Source organism: Mustela nivalis (genome assembly GCF_964662115.1).
Source record: "Mustela nivalis genome assembly, chromosome: 6".
NCBI classification, from domain to species: Eukaryota; Metazoa; Chordata; class Mammalia; order Carnivora; family Mustelidae; genus Mustela; species Mustela nivalis.
Genome location: NC_139025.1, coordinates 102,074,932 through 102,095,415, shown reverse-complemented (window position 1 = coordinate 102,095,415; position 20,484 = coordinate 102,074,932). Strand labels below are relative to the sequence as shown.

The following is a 20,484-nucleotide window of genomic DNA, read 5'->3' as shown; positions in this document are numbered from 1 at the left end:
CTGCTTTTTTTCCAGATAACTGATAAAACGTCTCAGGAGAGAGATCGGGGAGGTTGTGGGGTGGTTGGGGGGGGTGGCAGCTGTAGCAGTGTCGGGGGAGCAGGCGGGGCTGAAAGGAGTGTGGACCGGCCCCGCACCTCCCCTTCTCAGCGCCTGATGTCCACACACCACCACCACCACCATCTGGGCTACTCGTTGCTCCCAGCACAGTACAACTTACCCTACGCAGCAGGTAACCTCCTTCCCCTAACTCTTTTTGACTTCGTCCCAGTAGCCTAGTAGTATTGCCCACATCAAGGGACCCCCAGTAAGAATCCTTTTTAATTTTTTCTTGTTGAGCTTCTAATCTGTCCAGATCTTAGCCCCCTGCAGGTAGTCATTAAAGCATAGAACATTTATTTCCTCTCCCAGAACTTAGGGACTCTCAAACTCCTCTAGAAAATTGGCTTTGATATTCAGAAGATTAAGGACCAGGTATTCCATAGCCAAAGAGAAACAAGCAGCTAAAAAATAGAGCCTTGCTATATATACTGTCCGCAGTCACTATATCTGGCCAAGTACCAGATTTTTTTTTTTTCTGTCAGCACCCCAAAACTCAGGGAAGCCAGGAATTTAAGGAGAAACTCCTGTTACCCACACCAAAGCTTAGAAAGAAAAAGTGTTTAATCAGAGGGTTCTGGGAGTGTTACACTAAACATGTCCTCCTTCTCACTCAGGGCTTTCTTCTACAGCCATTGTTGCCAGCCAGCAAGGCTCAACTCCCTCACTCTACCCACCCCCTCGGAGGTGAGAACGGTAAGTCACTTTTTAATTTGGGACAACACGTAGAGCAGGAGGAGTTGATACCTGGATCACAGAACCCTTATGGAGACTAGGAGTGGGGGTCAGTGGTCTGGAAATGGTGGAACCTTGGCCAAGCGTCTCGTAGGGGTCTCCCAGTCTCTGGTTAAGCCACATACATCCAACAAGCGCTGCCCAGCACCAGTATCCCCCAAAAGGCCAGAATTGGCCTCCCCGCAGTTCGTGTTGTCAGAGCGCCACCTGGTGGTTATCATACCAGCAGGCTGAGTGCCTGGTTACCTGTCCATGTTTCCCTTACAGAACACCAAGTGCCCGGATAAAGTCAGCTTCACGGGCCCGGACTGGCTCACCCAAGGAGGTGCCGGAGGTGCCATTCAGACATCAGTTAAATGGTGTTGATCATCCTGTTTGCCGTTCCTACCATGACCGAAGGCAGACCCTTGGCTATCTCACCTCCACCAGATCCCCGGACTCCCCGACCCTCCCTCTTCCTCAGGAGCTGGAGAGCTGGTACTTAGCAAAAATATTTATTCTCTCAGCCACGGTCGTGACTGTTGTGGCCCATGTGGAGATGAAGGCATGGGGAGGAACCAGGGGAACATGGCCTCAGCCCAGAGAAGTCACTGCTCTGTTCCCCCAAGACCCTGGTCAGCTGCCTGAGCAGTGCCAACACCCTCACCCTCACCCCCAGGGAGGGACTCCCAAGCACTGGGTAAGGTCTGAAGACAGCACAGCAGCCATACCCCTCTCACCGTCATTACCACAATCACCAGATTCCTGCATCCACCCAGCAGTTTGGGCCCTGGGAACTGGCAGCATGTGGAGGAATTAGAATCTCAGGAAAGAAATTGGGGGCTGTTTTCTCTGTACTTGTGAAAACAAGGTCTTCAAACACGAAGACTTCTGCCCTCACGTGAGCACATATAAATGCTCAGAGCCTAGCCTGGAAAGGAAGACCAAGGCGTTTGCCCCACCGTGGCCTTGGGCTGCCCGTCAGGCAGGGGGCCAGGGTCCCAACACCAGCACAGGGCTCCCCAGGCATACTGGGAGTAAGCTGGAGCTGGAGCATGAATGGAGTCTGTGAAACAGAACCTGCATCCTCACAAAGTCCTGCTGCTTCCTAGCCCCCAACTCCTTGCCCTTGTCTCTCTTTCCTCCTGACCCCTTGGTGCCTTTCCCAGGGGGATCCCCATGCTGATCGCTCCTTTTCTTTTCCAATGCTTGGCTCTTGAGACTCAGGCAGGTAAAATAGTATTCCCCCCAGCATGGGGACCTTTGGAGTCTGCCAGGTCACCTTAGGGCAAGGCCCAGGAGGCAGGCCCTGGGAGCACCCAGCAGTTCTTAGAGATGTCCTGTCCATTCAGCCACCTGAGTATCCTCATTTAGGGCCCCAAATATATACAGCCCAATTGCTCTGTATACAAGTACACGACTTTTATGTAGCTCAGTCTATAACCCCGTGTGTGCCAATATAAGCTGTGTATCTTCGTAACACATGTTTTTGTTTTAGGGGCCACTGGCCGTGGGAAGGTAGGTGGTCCTTACACCCTGGGATAACACATCCAAGCCATTACTCCTCAGAACCACAGAGTGTACTCAGTGGAGCTGTGCTATGAGGCAGCGGACATTTCTCTGCTCTCCTCAGAAGTGTAGTCTCCCAGTCCGGCTTTATGCTCTCTGCCCTGGGAAAGGGATGAGGATGTGGCAGCTGTATTGGAGTCACTTCTTCCCCCGCCTAGGGGAAGCTTTAGCTCTTATTTTGCTTTTGAGGTATCATCCCTTTGTTCCCCCTGGCTATCTTGCCTTGACCTTCTGGATTGAGAAAGACTGACACACACCAGCCTAGGCTTGAGAGGGGTATTTGTGACCAGAGTGCCAAAGCGACCCTTTAAGAGCAAGGACTTGGCTCTGACTCCATTTGGGGCAGGGAGGTAGAGGACAGTAAGCACAATGCCTGGCAGAGGCTGCCTGCCAAGAACCCCAGAGCCCTACTCTGAATGGCTTGGGGTCATTTGCTTAAGAGGAGCCCCTCTGACCTATAGAACTTTCCTCTGGGTTTTCATGTCATTGTTTTTATTCAGGTTGACTTCTGAGCCCTCTCCCAAAACCCACTGTTTTAGACCACTTAGCAGGCCCCTAAGCAGCCTCCCTCGCCCCCGTCATTCCCTCTGCCTCTGCTCACCCGGAGGGCAGTGCTGCGGGCACCCGGGCACTGACTTTCCTTTTATCCATAGAAGTAGTTTCTTTGGACGCCTTCACCCCACCTAACCTGAGTCAAACCCACCAGGAGGATGACTCTGAATTTCAGCCTGATGCTGCCCTGCCAGGCTCCTGTGGGGTGGAGCCAAGTGCCCATCTCTGTTCCTGTTTGTTTTTAAATATTGTGTGTTTTGTATCTGTGGCGCTGGTTTACAGCGTGTTCTGTACATATTGTAAAGAAACTGTTGGGAGTAATTTTCTTTCCCGTTGGGCAGGCCTGGCCCCACATTCCTGCCCTTTCCACTTTGTTCTATAACAGAGAAGAGGAACTTCTGTATTAGCAGGGCAGTCTTGGGTTCTGCAGAAGGGGACAGCTTTTCCTTTTCCTTAAAAAACACTTTGGCTCTCTGATCCTTGTATCAAGCCTCTGGAGAAGAGTAGGAGCTGAGCTGCCCAGAAGAGCAGGTGGGAGCAACAATGGCAGAATAGCACTGCCTTTTTCCCAGGCCCCTTTCCTCACCAGGTCCAGTCTTCCCTCCCTGAAACAACCCGAAGCAGCAGCAGTGGAAACAGATCCTTGACCAGTGCTGTGGAGGGACCTGCTGTCTACCTCCAGCCGCTCTGTATGGGGAGGCGGCCCGTGGGTGGGGGTACCTGTGACTTGTTCAGAGAGATGAGGATCAGCAAGGATCCCCCGACCCTGCCCCATGAGCAAAGGCTGGCAAAGTGTGCTGTTAAGGGCCATGACACCCAGACCAAGGCTCAACTGTGAGCCACCCCTGCCCAGGCTTTTTCCAAGACCTCATTTGTCAGGGCTCCACCTGAGAAGCTAGAAGGCAGGAGCCTCACCCCCAGCTGGGACAGTCACGGCTTGGAGAGCTGCTCTTCAGGGCTCACATCTCCTTCCTCATTTAAGGTGTGCTGTTTCCTTCCCTTCCCTGCCTGTACATGTATGTATACATGTATGAAGCTCCCTTCTCTTACCTCATCCCTTCCACACGTCTCCAGGTCAAAAGACCACATGCAGAAGGGTTAAGAGGGCACCCCATGAAATGAAATGGTGATTCTTGAATCTTCTCTCCAGGCTCCAAGGCGAGGGTGAGAGGATGTGGCTTGGGGGGTTGGGAGGGTGAGACTGTAGAAGGGCTAGAGTTACTGTACGCAGGCTTTGAGGTCACCCATGTCGCTTATTATATTGTGTACTCTGTCACCATCCCAGTGTCTACTCTCCTGCCCCTGTGATTCAACTGGGCAGCTAGTTGGCCCCATAATTCTGGGCCTTTGTCATTTGTTTTACTACTAGGGCATCCCAGGAAGCTTTCCGATGATCCTCTGCCATGGGCCCCTCCTGGGATCAAGCCCCTCCCAGGCCCCGCCCCCAGCCCCTCTTGCCCCAGCCCACCCGCTTGCCTTGGTGCTCAGCCCCCCCAATTGGGAGCAGGTTGGGGCGAGCTGGAGGCCCGGGCTGGAGGGGCAGTGTTGCTGTTCATAGCTTTTGTTCCATTGGCGTTGCTCTGTTGGATTTAATTTCAGTCTTCCTGATTCTTCCCTTCTGTAAAGTGTACATTACCAAGTTCCTTGTTTTTTATATATATATATATATAAATATATATATATACAAACTGTACTCTTTTTGCCTTTGTACATTCAGGCAAGAAGAGAAAATAAATCTTTTTAAGAGACAATCACAAATCTGTGAGGGCTGCTGGTTATTTCTCCTGGAGTTTGCTGCTGAGCTGCTTCCCCCTTCCTCCCCACTCTTCTGTTTTCCCTCAGCTTTCCTGATCTTCCTGGTTCTGCTCCATATGCATCCTCAGCTCCACCTTCCCTGGCTGATGGCAAACTGTTGAATCCAGTGTCCAGACTACCTGCCCCGCAGCCCTCTCTTGCCCAGCAGTGTTTTCCGGCTCGGCCACTGGCTTAGCCAGGGGCTTTGCTCCTCTGCCCTGGTCTCTCCTGTCTTCCCCCTTCGGTCCCATTCACCAAAGTGGCTTCGGACCCCTCGGTACCCTGGGCCCTGGCTCCCGGAGGCCCAGGCTTTGGACACTCACTTGTGAAACTATGCAGCTAGGAGCTCTCCGCTTAAGAGTTTGCACTACTTAAACCTGCCTGGGGGTTAGAACAGATGGTTTTTAGAAGTAAGCAAGCAACTGCCCCCTAACATTCCCCCTGCCAATTCCAGCCTCCAGCATGCTCTGATCCAGAGCCCAGAGAATCATTCCTGGCTGGTAGACTCCTGTGGCTACCCTATCAGAACAAGGGCTAAGGGTTTAGGAGTCAAGAGCATTTGATCAGAATTTTAAAGGGTAGTACATTCTGACACACAGCCCAACCAAACCATTGTTCTGTCTCTTGAACTTTCTCTTTTTCTTCTGATCTTGTCCCCCTTTTTTCCCCTTTCTCTACTTCCTTTTCTTAATTGGCTTTGGAATTGAAGTATATTTTTAAATTATTTGTTGTATTTATTAAATAAAGTTTTTAATGTCCCTGTTCTTAAATTTAGACTTAGTTGCCTTTCACATATCCTCCTTATCCATCAACCCCTCAAAATATACCAAGTTACCTTTTTAAATGGAGTGCAACTTTTGGGTACCAGATTTCTTTCCTGCTGGTGGTCTTATCTGCTTATCTGGCAAAATTTCTTTTTTCCAAAGGGAATTTTTTTTTTTTTTTTAGATTTTATTTATCCATTTGATAGAGATCACAAGTAGGCAGAGAGGTGGGCAGAGAGAGAGGGGGAAGCAGGCTCCCTGCTGAGCAGAGAACCCAACTCGGGGCTCGATCCCAGGACCCTGAGATCATGACCCAAGCTGAAGGCAGAAGCTTAACCCACAGTCACCCAGGTGCCCCTCGGAAGGGAAATCTTAACAGAACACCTGGTTTTCCAATTCTGCCCTTCTACCTCTAGTTGCATTGAAGTGGATCTACCAGCAGATGGCAGCAGAAACTCAGGCATGTTTCCTGTCCCCTCTGCTTATTTGAATGAAGGACTAGTAAAGGGCTGCCTTTTGTCTTGGTTCTTTATCCCAGTCTTGTAGATTCTCTGGGCTTGAGTTTACCATGATCCTACACTATACATGAACTTGGCCATTGTCCACGTTCACGTGGACCTCTACTGTAGGTGTCTCACAGTAGTGACCGTTTTCCAGTCTCTGCCTTTATGCTGCCTGTAGGGATTATCTCCTCAGTGAAGGATATCTTTGAGTCCTTCCTGTTCCAACTGAATGTCTAGGTCCAGACCTTCTAATATTGTGGAAGGTGGAGGTGTTACACTCACTTTTAGTAACATGACCCAGTGTGAAAACACAAGTAAGCTCCACACAGAATACTGTGAAAATGGACTAAAGACTCAGAAAAACTAAGGACAGCCACAGCTCAACAGTGGATGATTCCAAAGCTGTAGAAGAACCTGCCCAGCACTTGGGAAAACAGAAGCAAAAGGGGGAAAATGCTACTGTAAGCACCTAAGAAATTAAAAAGAATTTAAAGGGCATCTGGCTAACCCAAGCATGACCCAACATGCAGGTCTTGATCTCAGGGTTTTGAGTTCAAGCCCCATGTTGGGTGTGGAGCCTAGTCTAAATAAAATAATAATCCTAGCTCCCTACAGGGCCACTGGAAGCTTATCAGTCAGCCTGGTGGTACCAGGGGAATGGCAGCCACACCATCCTAGGGAAGGTGTGTGCTATTTCCTTCAAACACCTCCAGGAATAAGAATGTCAGGCAGCTCCATGCAAAAGTCAACTCTGTTTCAGGACCCAGACTTCTGTACTAAAGGAAACACTGCGAACAGCTTGGATCCTGGGGACAGCCTCTATTTTGGACAAAGCTGATGTCTACATACCTCTCTAGGGGTTACTGGCAGTTTGTCCCAGACTCCTAGCAACTGTATTTTGCAGTGTAACGTGGCCCCAGAGGCTTCAGCTGGTTTGTCTGTCCTTACGCACCATCGCTTTTGTCCTGAGAAGCGCGTATCACACCCTGCTACCTTAGGCTTTAGACTCAAGAGTGGTAGAAAGCCAGTCCTGGTACAGGAATGAAAAAGAGACCAACCACAACTTTAAATCAGTTTATTGACACAGTAACACAACACACTTGCCTCCCTGACACCCCCACCCCCCTCTCACCCAATCTAGTTCTCTTCCCCTTCCTCCCCCCTTAGAACAAGCTGTTCAGTGAAAACAGAAAAGGGCAGGACACTTCTACACCCTCATTCCCACCCCTAAGCCTTATGGGGCAGGGGCTCAGGCCCTACTCAGAACCTGTTGAGAGAGAGAGGAGGGGCAGTCAGCACTATACTCAGCCAGGCAGAGGCATCCAGTCCCTAAAAACAGATTCCCACACGACCCCCAGGCCCTGAGTTGCTATTCCTCTTCCTCTCTGCTCTTTGTGACCCTAGGAAAGAGACACCCTGGGGCCTGGGCCTGCAGCCAGGAACAAGAACTGGCTGTGATTTGAGAATTGGGAGTTTGGCTAGTGTTTTTAAGGCCCAGGCACCCCAAAGAAAGCCCTGGTGGTGGGAGTGAACTTCAATGCCCCCATTTAAAATGCACTGATAACATTAAACAGATTAAGCCAGCTTAACCAAATGCCAGAAAAACACTAAGCTGTAAAGAAGGAGGGGGTCAGACCTGGTTTCTGCAGGCCAGACACAAATGCACACAGAGGAGCCCAGGTGGAGTGTCGAAAAACAAGGACACCGTCCAGGGGCCGAAAAGCCTATACTCAGGAGTGTCTGGGTTGAAAGGAAGCAAGGAAAGAAAATACACAAGTCTTAAAAACCAAAAAAGAAAGCCCAACAGCAGGGGAACCTAAGCCTGACAATGCTGCCCACCAGCCCTCCAGGCCCTGCCCCTGGACCCAGACAATCCCTCCCCCTCTAGGCAATGTCCTCCCCTAGGCTAGATAGAGCACATCACACAGCGCAGTTTAAAAAGCTTCTAATGCCAGTTCATAAACATCTTCATTTACTATTGGTGATTACATGTGAATAATATGTTTATACTGTTCTTTATGGAAAACAATTTCAACGAGTCAACTCCGAGAACACAATAGGCAACCCTCACCTTGAGCCCCTCAGCGTCCTTCCCTAGACAGTAAGGAGCCCCCTCCTCTGTCCCAGGGCTGCCTAACTTCCCCTCTTCCCCCACTGTGGCTCTTGGGCAAAGCATCCTCTATGACCATTAGTCCTCATCAGACAAGTTCTGGTCCAGGGGGTAAACCATGAACATCACATCTGGCCGAGAGGGAACACAGGGATGGCCTGGACGCACAATCTCAAAGCCCAGGAAGCTGAAGGTCTTCAGGAGTGGAGCTGCAGAGAGTGTAAAAAGGATTCTGATAAGAAACACAAGGGCAGGTTCAAATCAAGGGAAAACAAAAAACAAAGATTGAATATGTAAGTACTACGCCTTTACTAAAGACCCTTCAGGCACTCCCACCCCTGTGACTTCCCAGGGTTTATATGGCAAACGCCAGAGCCGTACTTAACTGAATAGGGGGCTCCTTTTCCCCTCACTACTTCCCTGCTGTCTGGGCAGTAGGGTTCAGGCTACTTTGATTCCTCACCTCTGTCTTCCCGGCCCTTCCTGAAGCAGATGAAGACGTAGTTCACTTTCATCTTCTCTTCAGCAAACTCTAGCAGTGCTAACAATCTGCCAGAAGCAAAGAAAACCACTCAGGCCCATTACCACCTCTCTAGACTTCCCTCCCACCCTCTGTCAAAAAAGCCTTCTGAGGCTTACAGCCGGCAGTATTAATAGGGAACCTCCAGGGAGAAGATTCCCATTTCAAGAGCTCTGAGTTCAAGAAAAAAGCCACAATCCCAAAGAAAAATGTTACTGAGCTCTCTCTTCCTGGAATAAGGGTTCTTCATCTGAAATTAATACGAACCAGCTCCACTAATGCAGTTCACAGGATCATATGGGGCCTGGGAAGAGAACGTGGTTCTTCAGGGGTCTTCCAAAATTGCCCAGTTTGATGACCGCAGCCACTGGCGCAGACTCTGGACCCAGACACTGCCTTAAAGGATTTTCTCAGAAGAAAGGGGCAACTCAAGAGAACTCTGCCTTGAGGACTATTCCTTACACACTTGGCTGCCTTCGAGGGCCTTGCCCAATCCAATGAAATCCCACTGTAGCTCAGAGCTTCCTGCCCTTCTGAACCGCATCACTGTATGGCAGCTCAAGGGGGATTTAATGTCTGCTGAGAAGAGTGAACCTTGGGTTGATTAAATGACAAGGATTTGGTTAATGTGATAATGATCTCCTTTAATTATAACCTACGGCAGGCCTGTTTTACTGGCTAAAAATGAACTGTCACAAATTGGTACCTGCTTGGGAAACCTAGAGCTAGGGAAGAAGGCAGACACTGTTCATCTGTTGGCCCCAACAAGCATATGCCCTTCTCTGGAATGGGCCCTCCTTCCCCTTCCCCAGCACCTGCTCCTTACCCTTCTTTGCTCCCATCAGCTAATAATCCATCTGGGATTTCTACAAACAGGCTCTGGCTGGACAGGACTGCATCCCAGGAAGAGACTTTCACCTCGGTGACCTCATACTGGAAGTGGACAATGTGAGGTTTTCCATCATTCACAGGGAGGTCCTGGGTCACAGTGAGCTTCTCGTCCTGGGAGGAGATCAGGTCAGAGGACCAGGTCACTACTACTCTGGCCACATCACAGGCTCCCTAACCTAGGTGATCCCGGGAGTCCTCTGGGGCCAGTCTCAGGGCAGTATGGGACGAAGGACACACTGAAAATGTAGAGCCGCATGCTGGCTAAATGAAGCCGTCTGTCACTCCTCAGGCACAAAGACAAGCTGATGACAACTACAAGTCAGCATGATGGGAAGGGAAGTATTTACCAAGTGTCCACTAGATGCCAAGTACTGAGCAAGGTGCTTTCTCACTTTTCAGTCCCCACCAGAAGCATCTGAGGTAGTTACTAATACCCCCATTTTAAGTCTGAGGCACTAGGGGCCCAGAACAATTAAGCCACTGTCCCAAGGCTCCGTAGCTAGTAAATGGCAGAGCTGAGACTCAAACCAGGTCTCCCTGACTCTAAACCCATGTGTGTCCCCCAACACCAAATTCTTTCCCTTCTCTCTCTGAAAGAGAAGCATTAGAAACAAATGAGGATGTATGTGAGGGCTTGGCTAGGGCCCAGCTCAAGCAAAGCCTGCTTCCAGGCTAGACTACAGGTCCATCTTGTCTCCCCTGGGCACAACCTCGAGAGACCAAACCTCAGCCACCCTGCCTCCCTTGGGTGGCACCCTGCTCCCCAATCTTGGGGAGAAGCTAAGCCAACTTCTGGGCCTCACAGGAGATTAAAGGGCAACAAACGACTGGCTGCCCCTGCCCAGATCATTCCTAGGGCAGATAGCTAGCATTCTCTAAAGCTCCTGGAATGTAGCCTATGCTGCTGGATGACAGATGATGGAGATGCAAAGCCCCTTCTCCTGCCCCGCACCCACCCCCACTACACTACCCAGCCTGCCCCCAACCAGGCCATTAAGGGATGGAAATCCGAATGTCTAACAGTCATGGAAAACTGCTCCTCCTGGCCCTTGGTACTTCAAGAGAAAATGAACAGTCACACCAAAAAGTGTTCTTGCAACCCTCCCATTCATCATTCTCCTTCCCACTCAGGACCCTGAACCAGCACTGAAGTGCTGACCACCAAGCTAAGAAGATGGCAGCTTTCACTTAATGCTGATCTTCTCTTCCCAGTACTCCCCAAAAGCCACAGAGCAGCCTCAGTTGAAAGAGTCCTTCCTGATTTCTCTACTGGCCTGGCCTAAGAGAAGACTCAAGAAGGCAATTATTGCCCCTAAGCGGCTGCTGAGTGGACCCTCAGCTCTGCTCCAGGGCTTCCACCCCACAGTCCTCCTTACCTTATATATTAGAGCTGAGAGAGAAGGATCCCTGCCGCCCCCTCGCCCACCGGGGATCTTCGACAGTGGGTGAGGGGCATCAGGAGCACCACAGAGGCCCCGGAACAATGTGCCTGCAGCACTGGAGCTGGGGACAGTTACTCAAAGGCAAAATACTACTGCAAAAGACAGAGAAGGTGAGACAGTAAACACCAAGACTTAAAAATTTAACACACACACACACACACACACACACACAAAATTTAACACAACACCTCACTCTAACCTCTGCCCTGGCTCTCCCAAAACAAACACTCTAAAGCTACACCACTGCCTGCCCATCCTTTCGGCCTCAGCTTCCAGACCTACTTCGGTGCCCTTCAAGCACACCCACCACCCTGCAGAGAGCAGAGGGAGTCCAGCTGGACACATCTGACCAGAGCAGCACCTGCTGGACCTTAAACAAATCTCTGTGACACTGGCAAACCCTGAGAGGAACCAGATCCTGACTTGCCTTCAAGGCTTTAGCACCGTCCCCCAGTCCTCTCCTTATTCTAACGGTACTTCAACAAACTATGCGGCAATCTCAAAACCTACACAGTTACTTTCAGCTGGAGAGGCATATGGGCCTCAAGAGATCACATGGGCTGGGTACCATGTCCCTGAGGAACTCCCAAGGCCATTTTTCCAATTATGGCTTCCTCCCCAATCTAAGCAAAAGACCTAGACAAGAAATCCATAACCCAAATCTCTCCAGGGTCAAGAACTGAATTAAATCCTGGGATTTGGCTCTCAGAGAAGAGATACACTATGGAACAGAGTATTATGGTCTGGGTTTGTCCCTGGTATGCCAGCATATGTCAGACTTCCTTGCCCTTCTTTGCTAGAATCTGACCTGGGCACGGGAGTTTACTTAATACTGATGTGCTGAGAATAGACATCAGGCACATGTGTATCAGGGGGAAGGAATATCTGCTGGGAACTAAGTAAGGAAGCCAATAATCAATGGATTACAGAGGGTAAAAAGCTCCTAAAGGAGCTCCCTGTCACCTCCAGGTGTGTGCCCTTACTGCCACCGTGGTTTTCAGGTGGACCCGAAAGGGCTCCAAATCTGCTCCACAGCCGCCTCTGAATCTGACTGAACTGTTCACTAGGCTGAGCTGTAGGCCACCTCAGAGACCAACAGCAAGTGAAGCAGGGAAAGAAGTAGGCAGTCTATGCATGTACGCCACAAGTCAGCAACAGGCCTGTTCCATGGCCCCAACACCCCAGCCTCCAGGCAGCTAGAATGCAATGGATAACATATGGAAGGACAATGCAGGGACATGCTAGAGCCTGCTCCCACGACTCTGCCCTTCTCTTCCCAACTGTGTGTTTAATGTCACATTGGTAGCTTAAATGGGCCGTAGGAGAAAGATTTACACCACAGAAATGAGCAAATGACATAAATCATGGCTTTTTTTCTCCTGAGAGCTAGCTGTAATACAATGCAAGGCACCATTCTTCACACTCTTTATGTGGCATGGCGTGCCAGATTCAAGTTCTACACTTGGGCTCAGAGTGATAAAACTGAACTCACACTTCAGATGCAATTGTACAATAACCAAAGGGGCATCCAGCTAAGTGTCAGCATTCCAGCTGAGACAGAAGTCCAAACCCATCACTGCTCTAGCTCGGCTCCTCTTTCTCTGAAGGATTTCAACCAGGGGCCTGAAATTACACTTAGAAATTTCATTGCCGGGTGCCTGGGTTGCTCGGTTGGTTAAGCATCTGATTCTTGATTTCACCTTAGGTCATGATCTCAGGATCCTGAGCTCAAGCCCCACGTCAGGTTCCATACTCAGGGGGGAGTCTGCCGAGACTCTCTCCCTCTACCCCTTCCCCAGCTCACGCTCATGCATGTGCACGCGCACACACACACACACACTCTCTCTCTCTCTCTTTCAAATAAATAAGTCCTTTAAAAAAAAAAAAAAAAGAAAGAAACTTCATTGGGAGATGAGAGCTTCCAGGGCAGCGTCAGAGGGCCTGGCTGCACGCAGCATCGATACCGGCGGCAACCGGCGGCAATACACACACACCACCTTCTGCCTCCTCTGGAAAGCCTCAGGCCATCCTCATCTCCCCCACTCTAGCCTCACCAACAGAAATCAGCAAAAGGGGCATGACTAAGGACTACGTTGTTTTCAAGGAGGAACTTATTTGCTACTAGGGACAATAAACTATTATCATCCCCATGTTCTAATGTGTTAAGGGACAGAGTAATAGTGGCCGGGCCAGAAAAAATTAAGAAAAAGGTGGACTTCCCTAAGCAAAGGTATATATACCCCCCACAGACAGTGTGGTTCTGTTTCCATTCCCTAGTGAGCACTCTGGGCCTCTGTTGAGGTTCTTGCAGAAACACCAGGAAGGCTGGGCCACTGAAGAAAGCTGGCTTGCAATTTATTGGTCAGTGGAGCTACCCAAGAACTGGGCAGACTTCTCCTCTGGGGTAGACAGATGAAATAATGCCTTGTATACCAAACTGCATGGGTTCCTAAAACAACCAGATCCCCAGGCTCCTGCAGTTCTAGAATTCTGGTGCTAACCTCAGACTTCTACTTCCAAGGAAATTATTCCTCCCTGGTCTTTGGATGAGAGAGCTACATTTAACCTGATGGGCATTCCAATTACCATCTTCATTCTGAGCTAGTTTTTCCTTGCAAATAGCAAGCAATGAGGCCAAACTACTGGAAAGATAAAAGCAGGGTGGTTTTTTGGGGATTTTTTTTTTAAAGATCCAGAATCCCCTTTGTCTTCCTAGAAATAATCTCTAGGGCCTGCCCTGTGTCCATCACTAACCCATGTGCTCTCTCCTCTAGAAGTAAATTTAAGAAGTCTAGGGGCGCCTGGGTGGCTCAATGGGTTAAGCCGCTGCCTTCGGCTCAGGTCATGATCTCAGGGTCCTGGGATCAAGTCCCGCGTCGGGCTCTCTGCTCAGCAGGGAGCCTGCTTCCTTCTCTCTCTCTCTCTCTGCCTGCCTCTCAGTGTACTTGTAATTTCTCTCTGTCAAATAAATAAATAAAATTAAAAAAAAAAAAAAAGAAGTCTATTCCATGGTAACAAATCATTTGCTTTTCCACTCTTATTCACAAGGATCCCGGAAATTCCTCCTCTTCCCCAACAAAGTCTGCACAAGAGCAAGTGCATGACTGAGGCTGGAGGGCGTTTTGGGTCCCCACCCTGGGATCCACTTCCAGGTCCCTAAGCTAGGGTTTAGGATAAACTTAGTAGACTGGAGATCACAATCAACAATTATCTTCATCGTCTATCATAATGGATCTGCTTTTCATTATTTGCTGTGAATGGCAATTGCTTCTCTTAAAAAAAAAAAACCTGTCATTTCTGAAGTGGGTACAAACTGAGTGGTTAATGAAATTAAGGGGCATAAATAGTAATCAGGCAAGAAAAGTAAATACAAGGCACCTTGTCACTATTTGTAGATGACATGCTACTGTATATAGGAAACCTCAATAGCTCCACCAAAAACCTCTAAGAATAATTTAATAAGGTTGTAGGATACAAAATCAATTTACAGAAATCTGTTGCATTTATATACACTAATAAGAAACTACTAGAAAGAGAAATTAAGAAAACAATCCCATTTACAATTCCATTAAAAAAGAGAGAGAGAACACATAGGACTACACTGAACCAAGGAAGTAAAACAAAAACAAAAACAACCCACAAAAAAACATTTACTCTGAAAACTGTAAGACACTGATGAAAGAAACTGAAGCTACAAATGCAAAGATATACCATGACATGAACTGGAAGAACACTGTTATATCCATACTACCCAAAGCAATCTAAAGACTCAGTGCAATCCCTACCAAAACACAAATGGCATTTTTCACAGAACTAGAACAAAGAATCCTAAAGTCTGTATGGTGCCACAAAAGACCCCAAATAGCCAAAGCAATCTTGAGAAACAACAACAAAGCTGAAGGTATCACACTCTCAGATTTTAACTGACTGAGCAACCCAGTTATCCCGACAGATTTTAAAATATACTACAAAGTTATAGTATTCACAACAGGACGGTATTGGCACAGACATAGAGATCAATGGAATATAACAGAGAGCCCAGAAATAAACTCATACACCTATGTTCCATTAATCTACGACAAAGGAGGCAAGGAGACAAGCATATAAAATGGAGAAAGACAGCTGCATGAAAAGACTAGACAGCTATATCTAAAGGAATAATACTGAACCACTTTCTCATGCCATACACAAAACCAAATTCAAGATTAAAGACGTAAATGTAGGGTGCCTGGGTGGCTCAGTGGGTTAAGCCTCGCCCTCCGTTTGGCTCGGATCATGATCTCAGGGTCCTGGGATCAAGTCCTGCATCAGGCTCTCTGCTCAGCAGGGAGCCTGCTTCTCTCCCATCTCTCTCTGCCTGCCTCTCTGCCTACTTGTGATCTCTGTCAAATAAATAAATAAAAATCTTTAAAAATATGTTTTTAAAGACTTAAATGCAAAACCTGAAACCATAAGACACCTAGAAAACATAGCAGTAAACACTTCAGTCTTAGCACTTTTTTTTTTTAAGTCTTTCTCCTTAGGCAAGGAAAACAAAAACAAACAAATGGGGCCATCAGAACTAAAAAGCTTAAAAAGGAAACTGAACAAAAAGGCAACCAAATGAATGGAAGAAGATATCTGCAAATGATATATCCAATAAGGGATTAATATCCACAATACATAAAGAATTCATACAAGGGTGCCTGGCTGGCTCAGTCGACAGACCATGCAACTCTTGATCTCAGGGTCATTCAGTTTAAGCCCCACGGTGGGTGCAGAGATTAATTTAAAAAAATAAAATCTAAAAAAAAGAACAACTCATACAACTCAGTATCAACAAACAATTTGATTAAAAAATGGGCAGAGGAGGGGCACCTGGGTGGCTCAGTTGGTTGAGCATCCGACTCCTGATTTCAGCTCAGGTCATGATCTCAGGGTCCTAGGATCAAGCCCTTGCCTGCACTGGGCTCTGCACTCAGCAGCAAGTCTACTTGAGGATTTCTCTCCCTTTCCCTCTGCTCCCACCCCCTTTCATGCTCTCTAAAATAAATAAATCAATCTTTAAAAAAAAGTGGGCAGAGGATCTCAACAGACATTTGTCATATGTCAGAGAAGACATATAAATAGCCAACAGGCATGTGAAAAGATGCTAAACATCACTCAATCATCAAGGAAATGCATATCAAAACCACAGCGGTACATCACCTCATACCTGTCACAATGGTTAGTATCAAAATGACAAGAAATAACAAGTGTTGGTGGCTCAGTCGGTTGAGCAGCCAACTCTTGATTTTGGCTCACATCATGAGCTCTCTCCCTCCACCTTTCTCACCACCCCACCACCCTGCCTTTAATTAAAAAAAAAAAAAGGAAAGGAAAGAAATATGGAGTGTTGGTGAGGATGTGGGGAAAAAGGAACCCTTGTGCACTATTGGTGGGAATGCAAACTGGTGCAGCCACTGTGGGAAACAGGATGGAAGTTCCTCAAACAATTAAAAATAGAACTACCATACGCTCCAGCAATTCCACTTCTAGGTATTTATATGAAGACACTAATTCAAGAAAATATACACACCCTTATGTTCATCACAGCATTATTTATGGCAGCCAAGATACAGAAGCAACTTAACTGTCCATCAGTATAGGAATGGATAAGGATGTGGTATATATATACACAATGGTATACTACCTGGCCATTAAAAAAAAAAAAAAAGAAATCTTGCCATTTGTGAGAACTTGTGAGAACATGGATAAACCTAGAAGGCATTATGCTAAGTGAAATAAGTCAGAGAAAAACCAATACCTTGTGATTTCATTTATGTGTAGAATCTAAAGGAACAAAACACAACAGAAACAAACTTACAGATACAGAGAACAAACTGATGGTTGCCAGAGGATGAAATAGGTGAAGAGGATCAAGAGGTACAATCCTTCTTTCACAAAATAAATAAGACATGTAATGTGCAACACAGTCAATAATACCGTAACAACTTTGTATGGTGACACATGGTACCATTTTGTAATGCATATAAATACCAAATCACACTATGTTGTATGCCTGAAACTAAAGCCCGTACAGGATGTGATTCTTGATCTCAGGGTCATGAGTTCCAGCCCCACAATGGGTGCAAAGATTACTTAAAAATAAGAAAAATAAATACATAAAAAATTAATAAAAGAATAGCCTTCTGTTATTTTATTGACTTTAGTCTTCAAAATGGTTTTGTGACAAAATACACCACCAATCTCAACAGAGAATCTTGCAGAACTTTTGCATAGTGAAAGTGGCTTCTAAACACAGGTCCTTCTGTCACAAGATCCAAACCAGATTAGGTTTCATATTCAGTTCAGTCATGTTTCTACTGGCTCCAATGCCCAGCTTTTTCCATTCTGTCCTCACATCCTGCTCACTCCACTGGGGGGCAGGCATGGTTTAATCTTTACCACCAAAAAGATGATTTAAGAAGCTTGATCTAGAGAGTGAAAAGATCAGGCTCATTAAGAAGAATCAAATTTATCAGACTGAACCCAACATGCATCTGGGCTGGTATTGCTTTTGCAGAAGAAAAAAAAAACACCATGCTGGAAATGAGGGTGTCAAATATCCAAGTCAGTTCAGAAGAGAGATGGGAGATTGGAGCCTATCTGTTAGTGCCTTTTATTTTCTCAGTTGTTATCAGACATGCCCCTGGAAACACTCCTCAGAATACATATGAGTGCTACCAACAGATCACAACCTGCTGCCTCTAATTTAAGGCATTCTGTGAAACTGCTGCCTGGAACGTCCTTAGCCAGTTATAATTTCATACACTGGCTACAGACAGTGTATGCAGCAGATGTATTCCTGGGGAATGTTGCTGGTAAATCAAATTTTTATAATTCAAATCCTATTTTTAAATCTCTAGGCTGCTTACTATTTAAAGGAAGTACCTTTAAATCTCTTGATAAAGTAAAGGATCTCTTGTTAAAGAATCACTTTCAGTTTACTTTATGTCAGTTTTGATTTTTAAATTTAATGTGCTCAAAGCAGGGGACAGCCTGCTACATAGAGATTTAATGTAATTCTGTGACTAACTTCCATTCAGTACACCCAACAAATTTGTGAATTCATTTTCTCCTTGATATACTTTTGATCACATTTCACTTGAATCAGTGGCCTGAACTTGCACCCTTTCTCTCTGGTTTCCACTACCTGTCAGGGGAGGGTCAGATAGCCTTGGTATTACCTATCTTGTGGTATCAAGTGAAAAGACATAAAAACCACATTTCCAAGCATTCTACATGTATCTCCCTCTTTCAGTCTCTTCTGATCCATTCCCATCCCAGGCTCTATCTCAAAGAACACTCTCTAGGCCTGGACTTCCCTCACACAGGATGCTTTTACTGAGACTAGAAAGGTCTCTGATGACTAATCCCGAGAACAGAGGAACCAATCCAGGGGTGCCATCACATTTAACTAAGAAGGAATAGGAAGAAAGGTAGGAGGTGATGGCCACCTCCAGTCTAGTGGAATCTTGGAGGCTGATTTCCAGCTGCCAATTCCCTTCCCATATGAGAAAGGGACCCTGGTCAGATGCCAGGCATAAGTCATTTCACTAGGGCTGTTCTGTGTGCCAAAGGGAGTCTACTTGCTAAGCACAATTATAAAGAAAATGACATCACCACTCTGAATCACATACTGAAAGCATACCTGGGTTTTGGTTGATTCTCCACAAGAAACACACTTGTGGTAGCAGCTAGAATATCTGCTTCTGAGGTCTGCTTATCTTATTACACAACTGATATTGGTACATCTTCTGCCAAAGGTACGTGTAACCACATATGCTACAGAGATGGGGGGATAGCAAGGTACTCATGCTTTAAAATTATACTTTAATTTCACATTTTAAGTACCTTGATCTAGCTTGCATAGTAAACTCATCACCCAGTGCCAGCCTCCTTTCCCAGGACAGAATGACTTCATTGTTAATAGAGTATCAGAGGCCTAGGATATTTTCTTAAGGCTTATCTTCTACAAAGCATTTTATTCTGCTGCTAACAGCAAACTACCTGTTTTGTTCACTTCAAGCGACAAAATTCTTGCTCACCAACTTAGCTATTTCTGGTAGCTTTCAATCAGGCTTCACAGCCTTCCAAGTCACGGCACCAACTTGAATCAACACTGCACACTCTTTCGAAAAGGGATGAATTACTTTTTTTTTCCCCCCCAAGAAATGCACATATGTAACTCCTCTACCCCACTCCTCAGTCCCCCTTTTTATATTTCTGAGCAGCTCTGAAGCTAAATTTGGATTTCTTGGCAGAATGAGGAATTACTATTATTAGTCCACACTGCTTTCTGAAGCATACCTCCAATATGGGGGGATTCCCAACTATACCAAGAATCTGTCTCTCTCTGTGGAATGACCTTGAAGATACATGGTAAGAAAACTTGCTCACCCTACTATCCCACACCCAACAAGCCACTGTGCCAAAAAATAAGGAATAACCAAAACCATATCTTTGTGGGGAGAAAAAGAAATTCCATTACCAGGGAACCATTCTGTGAAGATACTCAGGGTAGCTCTGATGTGCTCATGTGCTCTGTCCACCAAGAGGAAACACCTGTGGAACCAAATGCTTCTCAAAGCCCATCAAAGATTAATTTATAAGACAGATAAAAAGCCAGGGCAAGCTCTTTGCCACGTAATGTACTGTCACAAGGTACTATAAGCTAGCCAGAGACGGAGACTGTCCTCCTGCCCCCATGAATCCAGGGAGAGAAAGGCCATGAAGTCTGATTTCCTTGAATTTAAGCCTCATGTTCCAAAACCATAATAAAAGTGTTTGCTCTTGTGTTGTCTTCCCTACCCCACTATCAAGAATTTTGACAATGTGGAGGTACTAATCACAACAAAACTGGAAAGGAAGAGCTTTGTTTTCAAAACATACTACCAGCTCTTCTGCAACTATTTCTTCCAGGAAACCAAGCCTCCACCTCTTGGGTATTTCACTGGAGCCAAGAAAGCTAGAGAGCCCATCCCCCACCTAATGAGAGCTAAACTCCTAGTCGGCTCCCTCTCCCCTCTGCAGATATAAAACACCAAGCACACAGACTGGGAAGAACAGGCTCTTATCAGAATCCCTAGTTAGGGCTCTACCACGATCCTTTTAGAAAGTTAGGGGCAGGCCAGAGGAGGCTGGCAAACATGTTATGGAAACAGGATTGCCATAACGCAAAGAAACCAGACACCCTGCACGCACCGCCCCACCCCACCCCCAGGCCAAGGCCTTGCTCCTGCCCAGGCTCTGGCAGGCCAGCTGGCTCCTCCCTCCACCTGCCTTTCATACAGCCAAGCCCCTCAAATTACCAACACACTAAGAAAGGGCCCTGGAGACAAGCAAGCCTGTTTTGCCACTTAGGAAGCAGGATGGAATCTTATATTAAGCGAACCCAACCCCCTCCTTTTTACATGGAAGCACACTAGCTAAACCAGAACTAGAACTCGGGTCTCACAATCTCATAGTCAATGAAGACCCTTTACGTGTTGGTTCCAAGTACCTG

At 46.9% G+C, this 20,484-nt stretch overlaps 2 protein-coding genes across 4 annotated transcripts in view; one reads left to right on the top strand and one right to left on the bottom strand.

Moving 5' to 3' along the window:
- ZNF609 (zinc finger protein 609) overlaps positions 1 to 5,498 on the top strand; it is a 200,852-nt gene extending 195,354 nt beyond the window's left edge. For 2 of the 3 annotated variants that reach the window (XM_082737169.1, XM_082737171.1), the window contains exons 7-9: positions 16 to 232; positions 717 to 795; positions 1,102 to 5,498. In XM_082737169.1, the coding sequence (XP_082593295.1) occupies positions 16 to 232; positions 717 to 790 (291 nt within the window). In that variant the 3' untranslated portion in view covers positions 791 to 795; positions 1,102 to 5,498. The remainder of the gene's footprint in view (positions 1 to 15; positions 233 to 716; positions 796 to 1,101) is intronic. The other variant, XM_082737170.1, reaches the window with a different exon arrangement.
- A 1,557-nt stretch (positions 5,499 to 7,055) lies between these two features.
- Positions 7,056 to 20,484, bottom strand: part of OAZ2 (ornithine decarboxylase antizyme 2) — a 67,447-nt gene continuing 54,018 nt past the window's right edge. The window contains 5 exon segments of the mRNA XM_082737278.1: positions 7,056 to 8,314; positions 8,569 to 8,654; positions 9,452 to 9,627; positions 10,893 to 10,973; positions 10,975 to 11,050. Of these exon segments, the coding sequence (XP_082593404.1) occupies positions 8,184 to 8,314; positions 8,569 to 8,654; positions 9,452 to 9,627; positions 10,893 to 10,973; positions 10,975 to 11,050 (550 nt within the window). The 3' untranslated portion in view covers positions 7,056 to 8,183.